Source organism: Vipera berus (assembly GCF_964194415.1).
Source record: "Vipera berus genome assembly, chromosome: 5".
NCBI lineage: Eukaryota > Metazoa > Chordata > Lepidosauria > Squamata > Viperidae > Vipera > Vipera berus.
The window spans coordinates 74,280,068-74,300,155 of record NC_138207.1 but is presented as its reverse complement, the minus strand read 5'-3'; the positions used below and the strand labels follow the sequence as shown (position 1 = coordinate 74,300,155).

At 35.2% G+C, this 20,088-nt stretch overlaps 1 protein-coding gene across 1 annotated transcript in view; it reads left to right on the top strand.

The window, feature by feature from the left end:
- The window catches only part of HECTD2 (HECT domain E3 ubiquitin protein ligase 2), a 49,646-nt gene that overhangs the window by 14,236 nt on the left and 15,322 nt on the right, over positions 1–20,088 (top strand). The window contains exons 3-11 of the mRNA XM_081328727.1: positions 2,011–2,146; positions 4,441–4,543; positions 5,615–5,704; positions 9,061–9,125; positions 9,966–10,011; positions 11,097–11,206; positions 12,299–12,447; positions 17,706–17,829; positions 19,275–19,371. Coding sequence (XP_081184853.1) covers positions 2,011–2,146; positions 4,441–4,543; positions 5,615–5,704; positions 9,061–9,125; positions 9,966–10,011; positions 11,097–11,206; positions 12,299–12,447; positions 17,706–17,829; positions 19,275–19,371 — 920 coding nt within the window. The remainder of the gene's footprint in view (positions 1–2,010; positions 2,147–4,440; positions 4,544–5,614; positions 5,705–9,060; positions 9,126–9,965; positions 10,012–11,096; positions 11,207–12,298; positions 12,448–17,705; positions 17,830–19,274; positions 19,372–20,088) is intronic.

Sequence of the window (20,088 nt, the reverse complement as noted above, 5' to 3'; positions counted from 1 at the left end):
ATAAAATTGGGTTTGACTCAAATTAAAACCACAACTTATGACAGAAATTCCTGCCCCAGTTACAGCTATGAATCAAGGATTACCTGTACAGACTCTACTTTGCTATAAATGGGTTTTTACATTATATATGCACGTAATATTTATTTTTCTTAACCAATCTCCACCTTTTTACAGTCATTCATTTAACAGTACAAAGGAGTCTAGAAATCCGAGCTATATCTCGAGACCATAAAACTGATAAGCACTGAAAATTTATTAACTAGCTTGGAGAGGAACATGTGATTGATACCTGTCTAGCATTTGCCATCTTATAATGTCATTTTCTGGAATTATTGGAGCTAATAATGCTTTTAACAATCAGATTGCATATTTAAAGTAGAGTTATATAGTTTTCTCATTCTTGGGTGGCACAGGTGGAAATGAGCATCTCACTATGCTTACAGATGCTTCTAGATTGAAAGGATTAGCCAGCTATAAGCTGTTGTTCAGGAGACGCCTGAATGTGCTAACAGCACACATTCTTCGAAGAGGTTCCTTTCATGAGGGCTATAGGATTATATTTTAAATGTTATATTGTATATTATGCCTTATTATAATTGTGATGCTTCTGACACAAATAAACATTCTTGGGTGTTAATAAGAGATTTCACTCATTCCACTTTTATGTCAAAATGTATTATTTCCAGTGTGGAATTCTGCAGTTATATTGAAATACAGTTTGATCAATATGATCATATATTTGTTAGCTGAGCAGCCTGTATTTACGGGATCATTGAATCAGATTTAGCATTCATTTGCAATTCTTGTATCTCTCTCGAGTTATTTCCTAAAGCTTTTGTTTTATAATCTTTAAAATCTGAAAGGTGTGTTCCATATGATACCTGAATTAGAAGAACTTTTATTTTTATTCCTTGAAAAGATGACATGATCGAAACTGGACTCAGCTTGATCTCAAATTCTACAGAAATTAAATTTTCCTGACTTTTGAATACTATAAGGAATTATGACTGGAAGTAGTTGCATATTATTGCTCTCTTCTAGTTCTTATTTACCTGTAAATAATTCAATTAAAGGAAGGGATGCGGTGGCTCAGTGGGTTAGGACGCTGAGCTTGTCAATCAGAAGGTCAGCAGTTTGGTGGGTCGAATCCCAAGTGCTGCGTAGCAGAGTGAGCACCTGTTACTCCTCCCAGCTTCTGCCAACCTAGCAGTTTGAAAGCACGTAAAAAATGCAAGTAGAAAAATAGGGACCACTACGGTGGGAAGGTAACAGCGTTCCGTGCGCCTTTGGCGTCTAGTCATGCTGGCCACATGAACACGGAGATATCCTTGGACAAGCGCTGGCTCTTCGGCTTTGAAACGGGGATCTAGTATGCATGTGCAGGGGAACCTTTACCTTTTACCTTTAATTCAATGAAATGATCTCTAGATAATTGAGCACTAAATCCTATTGCCTTATGTAAGAGGTGAACCTTTTAGCGATGCCAATAGAAAAATTATTAGAACATTTATAAGATTATTTGTGAATATATTATTTTAATTCAATGGTATTATTCTTATAATGTTTTTTTTAACTCTGAAAATATATTTATATGAACTGTTTATTATGAAAAGATACTGGTTCTCTTCCCCAGCAGAGTTCTAGACCCATTTCAGAGAAGTTCTGAAATGAAAGAGAGTTATGAGGTAGCTTAGAGGCTAGAAGGAGCAACATCATTTCTTAAATATCTTTCCAGGGTCTCTCAGAAGAAAATTTCATTACTTCTTTTCTGCCAGTGCTACTTCAAATTCAATCTGAGTGTATAAAAATTATATATTTTATGGCTTCTAAAAATATGTGATTAGTTCTTAGGATAATCTAGTTTTAGTCTTAAGTAAGAATTCCAACTGAAAATAAATATTTTAATCATATTTACTCAAGATCGCACTAGTTTAGATAGGTATTTACTTGAGTATTGTAATGCTGATTTATTTATTTTTTTCATCTTTTTCTCTTTTATTTTTAAATTAGCAAAAGAAAAGTCCCTTGGCCTTGGTGTTAGGCAAAAACACCGTACCTCAGTGGATATACTTCCGGTGGAGATGAAAGTTTCAATCCCACTGGAACCCTCCTGTCTCACCCAAACAAAAACTATGAAAGAATTTTGGTAAGTAGTGTTGTCACTTATTTGATGTACAACTAAGTTCAACTTATCAATGTTTGCTCTGCTTAAGGTTATTGTTAGTAACAATAGATAAATTACTGTAATTTCTGTAATAATTGGTCTATTACTCACAAAGTCCGCACTAAGTAATAGTAACAATTTGTTACTATTACATAGCGCAGACTTTGTGAGTAATAGACCAATTATTACAGAAATTACTGTAATTTATCTTCACTTTAAAATATTACATGAAATTTCTGACTAAACTAGTGCTTACTTTTTCACTTAGGCATAGAGGGTTTTTTAAATACTGTACATATTCATACAGGCTTATGCTAAAGAAACATGTTGGAAAGTCATTTTTTCTCAAGGCTGAATATATCTACCGTAGTTCCAGTTTCCTCTTCTTCTTCTTAACTTCTGCATCTACTTTGTTTTCTCTGAATCTTTTATAAAAACAAATGCCCAGAAACTCAAAATAAGGACTCACCAATACAGAATGCTGTACAGCAGCATTCCCCAACCTTTCCAGGTTGGTAGCGGGGGGAGGGGGGAACTGAGGGAAGAGGGATAGTTTTGTGTGAGGGGCAGGAGTGCGCGTGTGTGTGGTGTGTACATACCAGGCACAAGCGCAAGTGGGGCTGCGAGCACTGGTGACCACAGCTCACACTAGTGGGGCTGCACATACCAGCACCTGCCACTTGCATGAGTGGGGCCACAAGCGCTGGCACCCACCATGAGTGGGACTGCAACCCACCACTCATGTGGCCCAGTTGCATGGCTGGCTCAGGAATTCTGGGAGTTGAAGTCCATGAGTCATAAAAGAGCTAAGGTTGCCTAACCCTGCACTAGACCGAATTGGCTTTCTGTGGTTTGCAAACTAGTCTTCTGTTGATACAATCAAAATTACATCCCCCTTTAGTAATCACGTTGGGCTGCTAACTCATATTCCGCAGTGTGATCATCTGTTGTTCCCATGTGGATATCTTGAGCAATGTCTTCACAGTTATTTAATCTCATCCCTACAAGATAGTACGCTTCACAAGCCAGTGAATTTTACCAAACATTCATTTTTTTTTATATTCATGGTAGAGAAACATCAACCATTATTTCTCTCCACGTTGTCCTTTGCAGGTAATAGTTGCACCCATTCTATTCTTCAGCGCTTCTACACTTACTGCTCCTGGAGATGCTGCTGTTCATCCTACTCTCTTATTACTTTTCTGGAGACTTGCAGTCTTCTGCAAAGGCCTAAAAGCTATTATGGAGCCTCGGGACTGAAGAATATGTATTTACATATCTTGTTTCTGATCCACTACTGTTAAAAAACCCCATTTCTGGTTATTGAAATCCACTAGGTCTGCTCCTTTCTTTGATTCTCTTATGAAGACTGGCTTTCTCTGACAACTTGTAGAGCTTCATTTGTTTGGCTTTAAAATCTGTTCTCTTATCTATTATAGTCCTTTTAATTAAGAACAGCAAAAGCTTATATTTGCTACAAATCTATGCTAGATTTTTAGACAACAGCAAAAACACATCACAGGTTTTGTACCTTACAACTTCATGGTCATGTCCATTTATCTTCATCTTTACTTCTTACCCTTAGAAAGGTCTATTTCTTTTGGTCCCCACCTCAAGCTCTCAGATTAGCCAAGAGTTCACTATCATTTTAGAGGAAAACTTTCCCAGATTCTTGAACTCCATTGACAGTTTACTTTTATTTTTTGCTCAGTGAACTTACGTTTTTTGCAATATTTGCTGAAGCCTGTACTTACCAAGAAGCAATAATTCACAATAAGCAATTTACAGTTTTCTGGCTATGCATCTTGCAGGAAAAGTGCTGATCATACTCAGATTCTGTTTGATCATCTATCTAATACTAAGCTGTTGTTCCTGCTCATTTGTTTTTGAGCAAATTCTTTGGAAAGTATTTTATATTATTCAGCATTAATCAAAAATAGATACAGGTCTTTGAGGTTAAGCCTTTGTTTTATTAATAAACATAATAATGCTTACTATCATTTATATATATATATATATATATGTAAAAAAATTTTAGATTGCTAATTTTTTTTAGATTTACACAAATATGAGCTGTCACTTTTGTGACTACTGCCTGTCGATGGCCTTCGGTTAGGCTGAAACAGGAAATAAAGATTTGTCCCATGTTTGGGGCCTAGCAAGGTAATCTAAAATAGTTAACAAGCATTTAACATATATATATATATATATATATATATATAAGAAATTCTAATAAAAGATTAATTTATAACATGTTGCATTTTGTACTTTCTTAGGGATGACATAGAAAAAGCTAAGTTAACAGGAGACTGGAAAGAAATCTATGACTTTTATTCAAAAACATTTGATTCTTTTCCAGAAGTTAACACTGCATTTAAGGTAATTGGCAATGTTTTCACTACTTTTTCCTTTTTTCGCCAGTTTGTGACTTAAAAACAGTAATTACCAATGGTGTAAAATATAGGTTATGAGTTATAATATCATGTAATGAAAACCAAATAAACTAAAATAGAAGGTGAATAGATTAAAGAAAAAAAGTTTTTAAAAGAAACTGATATCATGAAATGCGTTATTTTTTTTGTATTGCTTCAAATTGATTAAATCATTTTCTCAATTGAGGCTTTTATGTTTTTGGAAGTACATATTTTGTAAATAGTATGAAAACTACAACTGCATATGTAAATAAATGACAACCAGAAAGTATGAAGTCCAGAAAGAAAAATATGTGTGTGAAAACATAATATATAATACAGAAAGACTGAGGGTGGAATATATTCATAATACAAGTCGAAAGATTAGCATATTCAGAGCCACAATATAAATCATCTATTCAGGAGGCAAGAGTCTTAATCTAGCCACTTTCTTCTGCCATGTTTCCAGATGACCACACTGTAGGAGTTACTCCAAGAGTTGGGAGACTTCCTGCTTAAAGTATAAGTAGAAATTTTGACTGAGGGGATGGGGAGGGTCACCCAGTTTCTGAAGTACCCTAGTTGTGGTCCTACTTAGACCTTGATGTCGCAATAACGTAAACGTCAAGTTGAACTATTGCAACATGCTTTATATGCGGCTGTCTTTAGAAGACAACCCTGAAGGTACAGCTGGTACAAAATGCAGCATGTAGAGCTGATGTTCAGTTCCACTATAGCAAAATGACATCCATTTTGAGGTTATTGGTATAGATTTCCAGGCAAGATTCATAGTGCTGGTCATATACTTAAAGGTATTATGATACTGTTGTTCGTTTGTTTTTCAGTGTAAACTTTATTATATTAGTTTTTGTTTTAAGGGTATTGTCTCATTGTTTGCTTCCCCAAATGCTATAAAATGAATAAAAACATTAAGTTATGACATTTTTTTAAAATGAATACTATTCCAAGAATTATAGCTGTAATACAAGTTGAAAATACATTAGAGAAGGTTATCTATGTTTATTATTTCAATTTGCAGAAATACAGTGAAACTCCTCTTAATTCCATTGAAGAGTGTGGAATTGATGCTAAATTTGTGAATACAGTATATGATACCTTATTTCAAGCTGTAAGTCAACTACTGTTTGCTTTCTGCTTTGTAATCTTGTACAGAACATTATAATGATATCTTTATATTATAGTTCAATTTGGGTAGGTTCTGGATTTATATAGTTGTAACTGTCAATATTTCTAAAGTACACTTTAGTAATTATCAGGATTTATATAATCTCTTTGAATTTGCCTAATTATTTTTAAATTGCAGTTGAAAACATGGTTGTATGATGCTATAAACAACAGGTTTTGTTTTTTTTAAAGGTATTAAATCTAATCTTAAGACATACAGATAAGTACTACATGAATGTCCCCACCTGGTCTGAAACATCTTTTTTCCTTTGAAATATAATCACTGCAGAACACTATAAATAATAAATGCTAATTTTATTTTTATATATTGTAGGGTAATGTTATTTTCAAAAATAAATTATTTAATTTAGTTGCATAATTTAGCATAAACCTGAACTGAACCATAAAATAAGTTTACACAAGAAAGATAGTGATAATATGAATTTGAAAATATATTCATTTTAAACAGGGAATCGTTGTAAATAACTTTCCAATAACAACAGGACAGCACTGTATCAGGGTTAATATATCTAAATAATATTTTGAAACTGAAATATTCTGAATTTTAATTGATTTTCACAGCCCAGAATTGTTATAGACACTACTAGTCTTTAGCTGCAGATTATTTATCTGTAAGGGCTGGAAGAAATACTGCTTTCTTTTGGTTCTGTGAAATGCTGCACATATGAACAAAGAGATACAGATGATTCACTTTAATATGAGATAAAATCATTTCTGAAAAAAATTGCCAGGGAAAAGTAAATGTTATCTTGTCTTGGAAGTGGTTGGTGGGGACTATGTGTTTTCTGTATTTATTTTAAAAAGAACTGTACCTGCTAATTCACAATGCTTTGTGAATTATATTCCTCTTTCAGCTTCTTTCCAAATACTCACCTGACTATTGAAGAATTTCTGAGAAAATACTCAGTCTGTTTACATGATACTATAGATCACATACTATCTTCTCCAGCACTGAATTATTGTTCATGAGTTATAGACAGAAAATTAATTGCAACCATTTTTACAGTGCTTTGTACTATGAGGGGAAAAGAGAGGAAATAAGGAAGCAGGGAAAGAATAGAGATTTCTAGTGCATGAATACCAAATAGGCAAAATTCATTTAAAATATTTGATGGGACTTCCATTTGTAATTAACTTTATAGTAAATCAGATCTTTGGACTGAGGCAATTTGATTTTAAAAAGGGCACTGTGCACCTCCACAAAAAAGCCAAATAAATTCAGTCTCCAATTATGTATTTGACACTATAATTCAGTTTAGGACAGGGTTGTCAAACTCGCGACGTCGCGTGACGTATCGGAGGTTTTTCCCCATTGCCGGCAATGGGGTGGGCGCGGTTTTGTCGTGACGCGTCCGGCCCGCGGGCTGGCAGTTTGACACCCCTGGTTTAGGAAGACAGTTTTGAAATCTGATTAAATTTGGAGATTCAATCCAATTGCCCCCCCCCCCAATCTTTTAATCACATATTTGCATAGTCCTAAACTCTAGACCCAATAATATAACTAAAACAAAAATAATAAAGAGTATTATCATGCAAGAAAATAAGCATGATCCATCTCATAAATGATACTTAAGGGTAAGACCTAATTTTGGGGAATGTTCAATATTCATGGCAATATAGAGTATATAAAAATCTAGAAAGATAACTACTTTGAAAGGAAGATGCTAAAGTGATCAACAAATGTTTTGTTGATTTAAAACAATTTATCTACATAAGAGTGGAAAAATTTTAAGTAGTCGCTGCCACACAACTTCAAAAGTAGATACTACTAGAATGTAACATTCAAAATTATTCTCTTAGGATATTAAATGCTTTAGTAATTTATAAATATGAGGAATATTTAAAAGTAAAATTCCACTAACAATTATTTACTCCTTAAGGAAAGCTATGATTATTTTTAAATTGTAATATTTAATAACTCAGTAAGTACAATTCAGAGAAATAGGTATGACTAAAGTCCTATTTATCTATATCATGGAACAAAGTTGAATATATGACTAAATATGCAGAGGTTGTGCTTCCCATTGCTCACATTCCATTAATTTAAATGTCATTTAGTCTTACATGCTCCAGCTTTGCCATCTAAAATATAAACAGATTGAAAAAAATGGAGAAATTACCTTCTTTCTCCATCAGAGTAAAATACATTTTTTCCTTTAGTCATAACTTTCAGGATTATGATTTAGTATGTTATTGGCTATGCTGTAATCAAGTTATACCATAATGAAATTGATGTCTTACAATGAAATATTTTTCCTAAAATAAACCTAGAAATGGAAAATAGACATTTTGTAAAGTTTTAGACACAAAGGGATTTTTCCATTAAATAGAAATTATATCTTTTAAAAACTGGAATCTGTCTGTCTATCTACTGATCTATCTATCTATCTATCTATCTATCTATCTATCTATCTATCTATCTATCTATCTATCTATCTATCTTGTCGTCATCATCTATCTCAGAAACATCATTTGAAAATGGCCGTAACTATTTAAAGAATTATATGAACAGGGACGTGGTGGCTCAGTGGGTTAGGACGCTGAGCTTGTCGATCTGAAGGTCGGCAGTTTGCCGGGTCGAATCCCGAGTGCCGCGTAACAGAGTGAGCGCCTGTTACTCGTCCCAGCTTCTGCCAACCTAGCAGTTTGAAAGCACGTAAAAATGCAAGTAGAAAAATAGGGACCACTCCGGTGGGAAGGTAACAGCGTTCCGTGCGCCTTTGGCGTCTAGTCATGCCGGCCACATGACCACGGAGACGTCCTTGGACAAACGCTGGCTCTTCAGCTTTGAAACGGAGATGAGCACCGGCCCCTAGAGTCGGAAACGACTAGCACGCATGTGCGGGGGAACCTTTACCTTTACCTTTATGAACATATAGCAATCACTGTCAAAACAGAAAGTTGTAAAAATTGCTTGTTCCTGTGCGATGATAGATCCCATAAAATTGATCACCCCACTGTATAAAAGCAAATATCAGTTTATATCTCTATAAAAAAAGGAAAGGACACAAGGGGAAGCTGAATTCAGTGAGTTTCAAATGGAAAAAATGAACTTAGAAAAGAAGGTCGGTAATTTTTAAAGAAAGTTATTTTACATTTTGAGATTTTATCTGCACTTCAGAATTATGCTTTAAAAATATATTACATTTTATGTAAATATTTTAAGTTCTCATTTTTTACAGTTGTGATATGACCACTTAGTGATAATTATTGTTTCAACTGTGTTATTGATAAACATTTATTTGAGTTGTTATTTTGCTACTTTTACATTTGTTCTAGCCTCAAGATATCCAGAAGTGTGTCCTAAAAGGAATAATTAATGGTTTATTGCATGAATGGAAAGGGTAAATACAACTAACTTTTATATACATCTATAACACATGACATTTTATTGGAATTATAAATACTTAACATAAGAACCAGTTTGCTGCAGTGGTTTAAGTGCTGGCCTAAAAACCAGGAGATTGTGAGTTCTACTCCTACCTTAGGCATGAAAGCCGTCTACATGACTTTGGGCCAGTTATTCTCTCTCAGCTCAACCCACCTCATGGGATTGTTGTGGGGCAAAATGAGAAAGAACTATGATGTATGTTCCCTCTCTTGAGATATTTATAAAATCATAAAGGCAGGATAAAAATCTAATAAATAAATAAACTAGCAGAACATTCAATAAAGCCCAGTGATGATTCATTTACAAGCCTTTTGGAGAACATTTAGTTCATTATTTTGATTTGAGATTTAGCCACTTCTCTAAGTAGTTGTGTTGTTGATCTTACATTTTTTGCAATAAGTCTATTAGCAGATATACATATTAGGTCTCTGTACAAAATTGTGACATATTTCTATTCTCTGCATTTCACAATTTACAAGCCTATTAATATATTAATTTTAACATGTGATAAATAAAACTAACATGAACAAATGCAAAACATTTTCCCTTGCTGATTAAAAATCCATGTTTTTATAAGTCTTATATGTAACTAAGAATAATTTTGTCACATAATTGGAGATAATTAACATCAATCGTGATACGCCTTTATAATTATTCTTAAATTAAATAATTGCATCATTTATGTACAGTCTAGCTAGTATAAAATAGTTGCAATTTCACTTAAATACAGTTGAGCATGCATTCACAAACTTAGATTGTGCCTTTCATTTTTCACTTATTCGTGTTCTTTCAGGCCACAAACAAAAGATGATCTCAGAGCATATTTTGTACTTCTACAGGTAAGAAGGAAAAAAAAGAGTATTTATTCAAGGGGATTTGTATGCCTTCTTCTGTTTCAAGTCATGTTATTTTACCTAGCACTCATTATGCCAGTCCTTGTCAAGTGCTGGGGAAATCAGGAGTATAAAGATTTATTGCGAGCTTAAGCTCTCTACAAGAATCTGAGCTACTAATGGTCAAGGGAAATTAACAGGAGATAAAAAGAGAAAGGAATTCAAGGTCGGCTGGACTTAGATCTCTTGTGGGCATGCAGGGACTCATGACTGATGACATGTTTGACTCCCTCCCTCAGGCTCAGCCTGGTAATCTCCTAAAGTCCTGCCCTTTGCATCTTTACAGTGCTTATGCACAAAGAGAATTCTAACAATAATGAGCATCAAATGCAAGAAAAGATCAGTCTTAATGTTTGAAACATTCTACTACATGTATTCACATTTATTTGTGTGTCAGCAACTCAGCGTATCTTCCTGAGTGAAATTTATTGAGGGGAGCTGAAGGCTACTTTTATCTTGATGGGATTTTGTTCAGATACAAAACAATCTGGCACTGCTGGGTTTAAAAGGTTATTGCTGTGCCATAATAGTTCACTTTTGAAATCAGTAAATTGGCTTCATCACTGGCTTTATCCCAGTGATATGATTAATACTGGAATAGCCTCATCCCAGTGATACGATTAATACTGGAATAGCCTCATGTGTTTATAGCTTAACTCCATCACAACTCAGCAGCACTGTTGGGTACAGTTGCTTGTATACCAATTAATCACTGACAGAATCATACGGTACTCTGTCTATTTTCAATGCAAGGGAAAAAGCAGCCTTTTAACTTCTAGGATTCTTATATGGTTACTTTACTAAATTGAACTTATTGATGAGGTCACCAGAAGTCAGAGTAAATGTTACTTTTTAAAAAGAAAAATAATCATAAAACAGTCTCTGTGACAATAAAAATCCAGCTGAGTTATACTTTATCAGAACCAATCAAAATAACTTACACTTATTTCAGTAATATTATGATAATTTGGAGATAGATAGTTTAGGTTTTTTTTACAGTATACTAATGAAGTGTTTTTAATCTTTTTCAGAATCCTCTGTTTAGTAACACAACAACATATGTTATTTTTGCTCACTTGCTAAGACAGATTACTGCCTTAACTGAAGATGATCATCACTACCTAATTCACTGGTTTAAGAAGTAAGCTATTTTCTGTTGTTTAAAATGATGGGTTTCATGCTTTCAGTTATTAGTTTCAGTTATTGCCCTAGCAGCTGTTGATAAAAATTCTACAGAGGAATTATTGAGTCTCTCATTTGTACTTCTATAACTGTCTGATTTGGTACAGCAACCAAACAGGACAGACACGGACTTCAACAGATAGTTAAGACTGCAGAAAAAACAATTGCAACCAGCCGCCTTCTACTGAGGACCTGAATACTGCACAAGCCAGAAAGCGCTGAGAAAATATCTACAGACCCCCTCACATAAACTGTTTCAACTCCTCCCCTCAGGACACTGCTATAGGGCATTGCATGCCAAAATAACTAGACACAAAGACAGGTTTTTTTCCCCTGTGCCACTCTGCTGAACACCTCTTATGTCTAAGGATATGTACCCATGTAATATGGCTGTATTACTATTACCCTTCTCATCTTTGCTAATATCTTCTCCTGTTGGTATCTTATGATTATATTATCTTGTTTGTTGTATGTACACTGAGAGCTTATGCACCGGAGACAATTCCTTGTGTGTCAAATCACATTTGGCCAATAAAGTATTCTATTATTTATGTGCGATAGTCAAAATACCCTGAAGTGCTAGCAACTATTGAAGAAACTTTTGCTGAGGCTTCTCATATTATAAACTCCATAAATTATGTTTTATATTAATTAAACTTTATTCATTATTACAACAAAAGTATTAATCCACACAATCTAGTGCAATGAAAAACTGCCCTGAGTTATCTTAACTTTCTTAAAGAACTGGACAAGGAAATGCTGTGCTGTGTCTTTTCCACTGGACCCACCAATTTCAATGACATAAATTCACCAATGTATAGTTATAGTTATCTAGTTACAACTACATGCTGTATTGGCAATAATAGGTTAGGAAAAGTAATTATTATCTTTCATAGGGTTAATAGTTCTGCTGAATACATTCTCTATAGAATATTTGTATTACTCATGAAAGTTGTGTAGAAAGATTTTGTGGAATGTTATTAAGAAGTAAGAACTACAAGTTCCATTAGTACTCAAGCTATTATAAAAACAATATTTATATATTTTATAGGATGTCACAGAAGCGAATCAAGCTAATTATAGAGAGAATCCTACAATTTATTTCTTTGCGTCTGTTTCCGGCAAAAGTTGAAGATTTGCCTCCTATGGAGAAGTGTGCCTGGTGGATTCCATCAGCAACCAAAGTTTTGTCTTTATTTAGTAAGTTTCTTTAGATTCAGTTAATATTTTATGTCTTTTCATAGCTATAAGGCATTAAATCATCACAAATTATGTCAGTATAAAATTAGTTTTTCTCTTTAAACCAACATTATTACATAACAGCAGAAAACATTTCAACAGAAAATATATGTATAGTCTTTATGCGGTACAATATTTTATAATTATTTTTAATCACCTTTAGGATAAAATATTTAAAGGTTCCACATTATAATAGCAGTAATATTTTTTATGGCTTGAAGGATTTGTGATTATAGCTATTGTATACACACACACACACACACAGACACAGTGCTTTTTTAAAAAAAAAAAAAAAAGGTACCGGAACTCACAGGTGCTGTCACTGGGAGCGATGCCGGTGTCTTGCTATGGCGTCGCCGCCCGTCCTTTGCACCCCTGCGGCTCGGAGCCGCAGGCCACGGGGATTCCCCTCCCCACGGCTGCCACGCCATGGCCCATGCTGAGCCCCCACCTGGAGCTGCTCCAAACCCCGACCCAGAGCTGTGTTCCTCGTGGCAGTGGTCTCCAGTGCCAAACAGCTGATGGCCTCTGGCACCAGCAGTCGTTCACTTACTGCCCCGTCGCTTTCAAATGCAGTAAGTGAGCGAGCGAGCAAATGGCGTTTGGAAGCATTTGGAAGTGACGGGGCAGTAAGTGAGTGTGTGAATGAGCAAATGGTGTTTGGAAGCGTCGGGGCAGTAAGTGAGTGAGTGAATGAGCAAATGGTGTTTGGAAGCGTCGGGGCAGTAAGTGAGTGTGTGAATGAGCAAATGGTATTTGGAAGCAACAGGGCAGTAAGTGAGCAAGAGGCCTTTGAAAGAGACGGAGGAGTGAGTGAGAGCGACTGGAGGCTTTTGTGAGCAAAGTGTGAGTGAGTGGGGGGGCTTTTGCAAGCAAAGGGTGAGAGAAAAAGGGAAAAGTGAGGGGGAGAAGGGAAAAAGAAAAGGCACTGACTTCTGACTTCCTCTGTTGCAGGAGTAGAAGGAAGCATTAACGTTGAACCTCAACTTTTTGCTTTTCTATAATATAAACTAGCCATTTCTATAACAATAAATGAATGTAACCAATGAAACCCAAAATACCCCCCCCCCTTTTTTTAGTCAAGTTTTTGACACCTTGTTAAGCACTGGTTGTACTTGAATGTTGTCATGTCCTAAAAGTGGTACAATTTCTGAAAAAGTTGAAAAGCCCTGATGTAAATGCAGCCTAAATTGTTTATTGCCATCCTATTTGCAAATTACTTACTTACCTAGTTGAGATGGTGTAGTTGGGCAGCAGGAAGGGGTGCAAAGTTCCTGCCTTCGCTGCAGACAACTTGCCTGTACAATGTTTGCTGGGCGGGTTTTTTGGCGCACTCAGCAGCAATTCCTATTGGCTTTTGAAAGCCAGTAGGCCCGGGGTAAGCAACCTTGGCTCTTTTATGACTCGTGGACTTCAACTCCCAGAAGATGTTACATATCATAACATCAACTGGAAGATGTTAAACTGTCCTTCTGTTTCTTTCCTTCCCAAAAATTGTGTTAATGAGTCCTCTCTAAGCTCTGCTGATCAGCTTGTCCTGGGTTGTTTTGCCGCAAAGCGGAACGGTTTGCAAGTTGCAGTTGAGACAGCCCATCTCATTTTAGATATATCACATATAATTGAAGATTGTAATTGCGTGTGCATGTTCAGCAAGTGTGATGTATTTGTGCTGGCATTTCTAGGCCTCTTTCCAACCACATCCAGAAAAATTTGTAACAAACATTGGAATTCTTAAGGCCATGTTTGATATTTCCCAGCAATCTGTTACTGGAAGGAAAAAGCAATCCCTGCTGTGTTACTGATCCCAGAGAAGCATTTGCATGTATGCAGGTATCCCTAGGGTGCCATAGTTATGGATGAGAAATATTGGTTGCAAAGTTGGCATTTCTGGATGTAATACAGATATTTTGGACTTATTTTTGTTTCTTTGCATGTTTGATATTTTTAAAAAGGCATATGCTACTGACTACGCTTATGCACGTATGTAACATCTTTTGCTAGGTTACATGACCACTGCTTTTCCAGAATGTGAAAAGTGAAAGATTGTGACTAAACAATCTTTCAGATAATACCACCAGAAATTATTTTAGCCTTTTTAATAAATGTTGTTATTGATGTTAAGCTCACCATGGAAAACATCATATATTGTTATGTATATACTAGGTTAATTATTTAAAGACTGAAGTGCAACATAACTAGATTCTAAATAATCTATTTTTCAAAACACACAACAGTCCAAACAGTAAAAGTAAAGTCCAAATTAAGAATATTTCATTCTTAAGAATTGTTTAATTTAAAGTGGTTTAGTTGTAATAGATGGTTATAGATTCAAAATAGTTTTCAAGAGTATTTACAAAAGATACTATTTTTTTCTAGCATCAGCTAAATTAGACATATTACATTGAGAAAAATGTTTCTCATTTTTTTCCTGTTACCTTTTCATTGCAGAGATGTTTTTTCCCCCATTTATATCCTGCCCTTCTCTGAAGACTCAGGGCGGCTTACAATCTAAGAAGCACAAATCAATGTGCTTAGCAATAGGAAATAGATTAACATAGGAAATAGATTATTTTGTTATCTAATTTTACCTTCCAAAAGACAGAAGCAGATGAAAAATGTGAGGTTCTTTCCTGTTGGCTTTTTTGAATTAGCTGTTTTAGATTCTAAAAGTTTAGTTCCTAAAGAAGTAACCTTGTAAATAATTTTAATGTCCTCCTCTAGTGCAGGGTAGGCAACCTTGGCTCTTTTATGACTCAAGGACTTCAACTCCCAGAATTCCTGAGCCAGCATGGCTCAGGTTGGAAACCTCTCTCTTTCCCCTCAGCGTGGCTGGCTCAGGATTTCTGGGAGTTGAAGTCCATGAGTCATAAAAAAGAGCCAAGATTGCCTATTTATTTTTATTTTTTTTATTTTAATCCCATTTATATCCCACCCTTCTCCGAAGACTCAGGGCGGCTTACAATCTAAGCACAAATCAATGTGCTTAGCAATAGCCTTCATTCTATGTATATGCCTGCTTATTAGGGCTTTCGGGGGGCCCCAAGTGGCATTATTACAAAGTCAGCTTATTGCCCCCAACAATCTGGGTCCTCATTTTACCTACCTCGGAAGGATGGAAGGCTGAGTCAACCTTGAGCCTGGTGGGACTGGAACCTGCACTAATTGCAGGCAGCTGGTGTTACTCAAGGAGGCATTAGCCCACTGCTCCACCAAGGCCTATCCCTGAAATAGGCTTTCGAAAGCCAATAGAGGGAGCTTTTGTGTGTGTGTGTGTGTGTGTGTGTGTGTGTGTGTGTGTGTATACATATATATATGTTTTCGTAGATTTTCATGGGTATAGGTATGTAGGTCTTGGCGTATTCGGGTCTTTTCCCGTGTAGGGTTGAGGGTGTCTTGGCGACATTTTGACGAGGTCCCACTTGTCATCTTCAGGCTGGTGTCTTCGGTTTCGTGCTTGTGCGAGCGAAGCGTGATCGGAGCTGCCGTCTCTCTATAAATACTGGTGGGGATGTGTGGGGTGCTGGCTTTGTTGCTGTAAGTGGATTGGTTGGCTGTGATGTTACATCATGATTGGTTGATGGGGTTATTGTTAGGGGATTAGTTGGCTGATTTGTAACATCCTGTGTGGTGAGGTGCTGGCTGTGTGCTCGTTAGTCCTTTGTGTTGTAACGACCTGGGTAATGGGCTGTGTGATGACATCCTGAGTTTTATTGTAGTGATTTCCTGATTTCAGAACTCAAGACCCGAATACGCCAAGACCTGTATATATACATATACATATACATCATATACATATACATACACACACACACACACACATATACACATACATACACATACATACATACATACATATATACATACATACATACATACATACATACATACATACATACATACATACATATATATATATATATATATATATATAGCATTCATGGCTTTTGCTCTGCTACAGTATGCATTGTCCACTGTGAGGCCTTCTGTAGAGAGGTATGTGCCTTTCCAAATCATGTCCAATCAATATAATTTACCACAGATAGGCTCCAATCAAGGTGTGGAAACATATCAGCAACAATCAAGAGAAATGGAAGGCGTCTCAGCTAATTTTCACATGTTGTTGCAAAGGGTCTGAATACTTATCCCAATATGATATTTCAGTTTTTTTCTTTTTAATAAACTTACAGACATTTCTAAAGTTCTGTTTTCACTTTGTCATTATGGGATACTAAGTGTAGATTAATGCAGTGGTGGGATTCAGCCGGTTCGCACCACTTCGGCAGAACCGGTAGCTAATTTTTTGTTGCCCAGGCCCAGAATGGACTTCCAGAAGCAGCATCCACACAGAACCGGTTGTTCACATATTTGAATGCCACCACTGGATTAATGAGAAAAAAAAGAATTTCAACAACTGTAGAATCAGGCTGCAGCATAATAAAATTGACAAAAGTGAAGGGATACAGTATACACACACATATGAAAGAATACCATTTTTAACTACTATATTACAGCAATGATCATGTTTCAGTTATCTAAGAATATGAAAGTGAAACTTACTTAAAAAAGTATACTGCAGCAGTTCAAGCGTTCATCTTTACTAATATATTAAACAGATCAGAATTGCAGACTGTAGTCCTCTACTTACAACCATTCATTTAGTGACTCTTCAAAGTTGCACTGAAAAAGGTGACTTATGACCAGTTTCCACCCTTATAATCTTTGCAACGTCCCCATGTTTACCTGATCAGAATCCGGGTGCTTGGCAACTGGCATATATTCACAACAGCTGCAGCGTCCTGGGGTCGTGGCCTCCCCATTTGTAACCTTCTCATCTGGTTTCCAACAAGCAAACTCAATGCAGGAAATCAGATTTGCTTAAGAACCACATGATTAATTTAACAACTGCCGTGATAAGCACAGATGCTTAACAACTATGACAAAAAGATCCTAAAATGGGGCTACCTCACTTTACAACTGTCCTGCTTAGCAACAGAAATTTTGGGCTCAATTGTGGTTGTAAGTCAAGGACTACCTGGCTGTATGTAGTCTCCGTAAAGTTTTCTGGTTCCATTCATACTTTTAAAAGTCTAAACTTATCCCTTCTATTAGAGAATAATGTTGTATCAAAGAATATTATTGTCTTGTTTACAAGTCTTAATTTCATTGTTTTAAACAAGGTTGCCAAACATTTGTACTGATAACTAAATATGTCATTGCAGATGCTTCGAATAGTCTAGCTAATCCTTCTCTTATTCCATATACGGATTTTTATAATTCTACGCTAGATCATATTGATCTCATGGAAGATTATCATAACTGGCAGTGTTATGGAAATTCTCATAGGTAAGGGAGTATTTATTTTAAAAATAAAGGTTTAATAGTAATTTTTGTTTGAAAAAGAGGCATCTTACAATACTTTATAGGTGATACACAGACCTGTGTATAGTTGTGTGTAGTTCTCTAAACATTGAAAGGAGAGAATTAAATGTTAACAATAATTTAATGTTAATTTAATGTTTAATGTGCTATGTAGAATGTAAAACGTATTTCAGTTGTTGAGCAGAGGTTAGTTAAAAATCAAATATCCAGGATCATTTTGGGGGGTCATTTGTAGCTGTAGCTATTATAGCTGCCTGTAATGCTTATTCTCTATATGCTGTTCTATCAGTAGCCCTTCAGTGCTCTTTATTAATCATACCAAGTTATTTTTTAGGTTCTAGATTTCCTTTATCTAATTAGCTTAATATATCCTAGACTACATTATTTATATTTCTCAATGAAATATAATTCTGAAACATCAGTCCAATACACATGGAAGGTACTATGCTAGAGAAAACCTGGTTTAATAATTCTTTTTTATCTCAACTGTCCAGAATACTAATATACATTTAAGGGAGATTTTATTTTTTGTATAATTGTACAGTTATGTTCTGTAAGAGGAGGAGGACAAAGATTACCTGGATCTCTTTGATAATTATTAAGTTTTCTTTGGCTCATAGGTAAATTTGTAGAGATTCCTCAGCTATCTATATTTTTCTTCATAGCTTCTCACAAATTTTCAGTGGTTTTTTTTCAATAGGATACAAATAAGTTGACCTAACTACTGTTATTTCTAGCTTCCAAGTGCAAATGAAGATAAATAAGAGACAAAACAGGTAGAGAAATAAGCTTAGAGGAATAGCAATAGAAAGATTTCCTATGAAAATGCAATGAGACACGACATTACTCAATAAACACAGCATCTGAATTAGCTAAACATGTATACATTATTAACTGTTAAGCAGATAATTTCTTTTGTAAGTTTATTTTTTAAAACGGGCAATCTTCAACTTAACCATTCATTTAGAGATCGTTCAAAGTTACATTGACATTGAAAAAAGTGACTTATGACCATTTTTCATACTTACAACCATTGCAGCATCCCCATGGTCACCTGATCAAAATTCAGATGCTTGGCAACTGACTCTTATTTATGACGGTTGCAGTGTCCTGAGGTCATAGGATCACCTTGTGTGACCTTCTGACAAGCAAAGTCAATGGGCAAGCCAGATTCGCTTAACAACTCTGCTACTAACTTAACAACTGAAGTGAACAGCTATGGCAAGAAAAGTCATAAAATGGGCCAAAACTCACTTTAATTGTCTCACTTAGCAACAGAAATATTGGGCTCAATTGTGGTCGTAAGTCAAGAATTATCTATATTTACCTACTGCAATTCATTCTATGTTCTTCCATTAATTTCTTTCAATATAAATATGTACACATATGTGTAATATTTTATCATTCAGGTTTTCCTTCTGTCAATATCCGTTCATTATTTCTATAGCAGCAAAAAAAGTTATAATTCAAAAGGATTCAGAACAACAAATGATAAATATTGCACGGGTAAGCATTATTATTTATTAAATAGTGTATTAAAATTGAAATAATATTTTACATATTAAATACTTGGCATTCAGACACTTCTCTAAGTATATTTAGACTTCTGATATGATAGAACGTAAGGTATGCTTTAAGTTAACTGCAGAGTCGCTAGGAGTTGGGCAGCATATACAGTTAATAAATCATTATCTATAAAAATGTATTTGGGATGTTTATGCTCTGTATAGAGCACGATGAACCACTTGTAATAACAAACAAGGAAGATATTTACCTAAATCAATCATGGAACAAACTGTAAAAGAGTTATGTTCTTTTTAAATGCCAGGGTGGAATGACTTTACAGTTATTAGAATTGTACTTTTACATGTACAGATAGACGTAACTCTTCTTCACTTCAGTGTCCCTCTTTCCTACAGTGTGTTATAAGATATGTGGGCGTAAGGAATGTAACGAGGAGTTAATTGCTAGCAAATTCTGAAAGCTAAGTGAAGAGCATATGTTAATTTTCTGTATTAGTACTATAATTGCTATCAAAACTATCCACAGAAGAAAGATGCCTATGTCATTGAATGCATACTTTTACAGTTATTTGATAATACTTACATTTCTGTATCAAACGTTATTCCAATCTTATCCTATTGCTTAACCTAACAAATATTGCTTTTGATATATCTTTTTCTATATATTTTGTTAACTATGTAGATTTGATGGAATATTAAC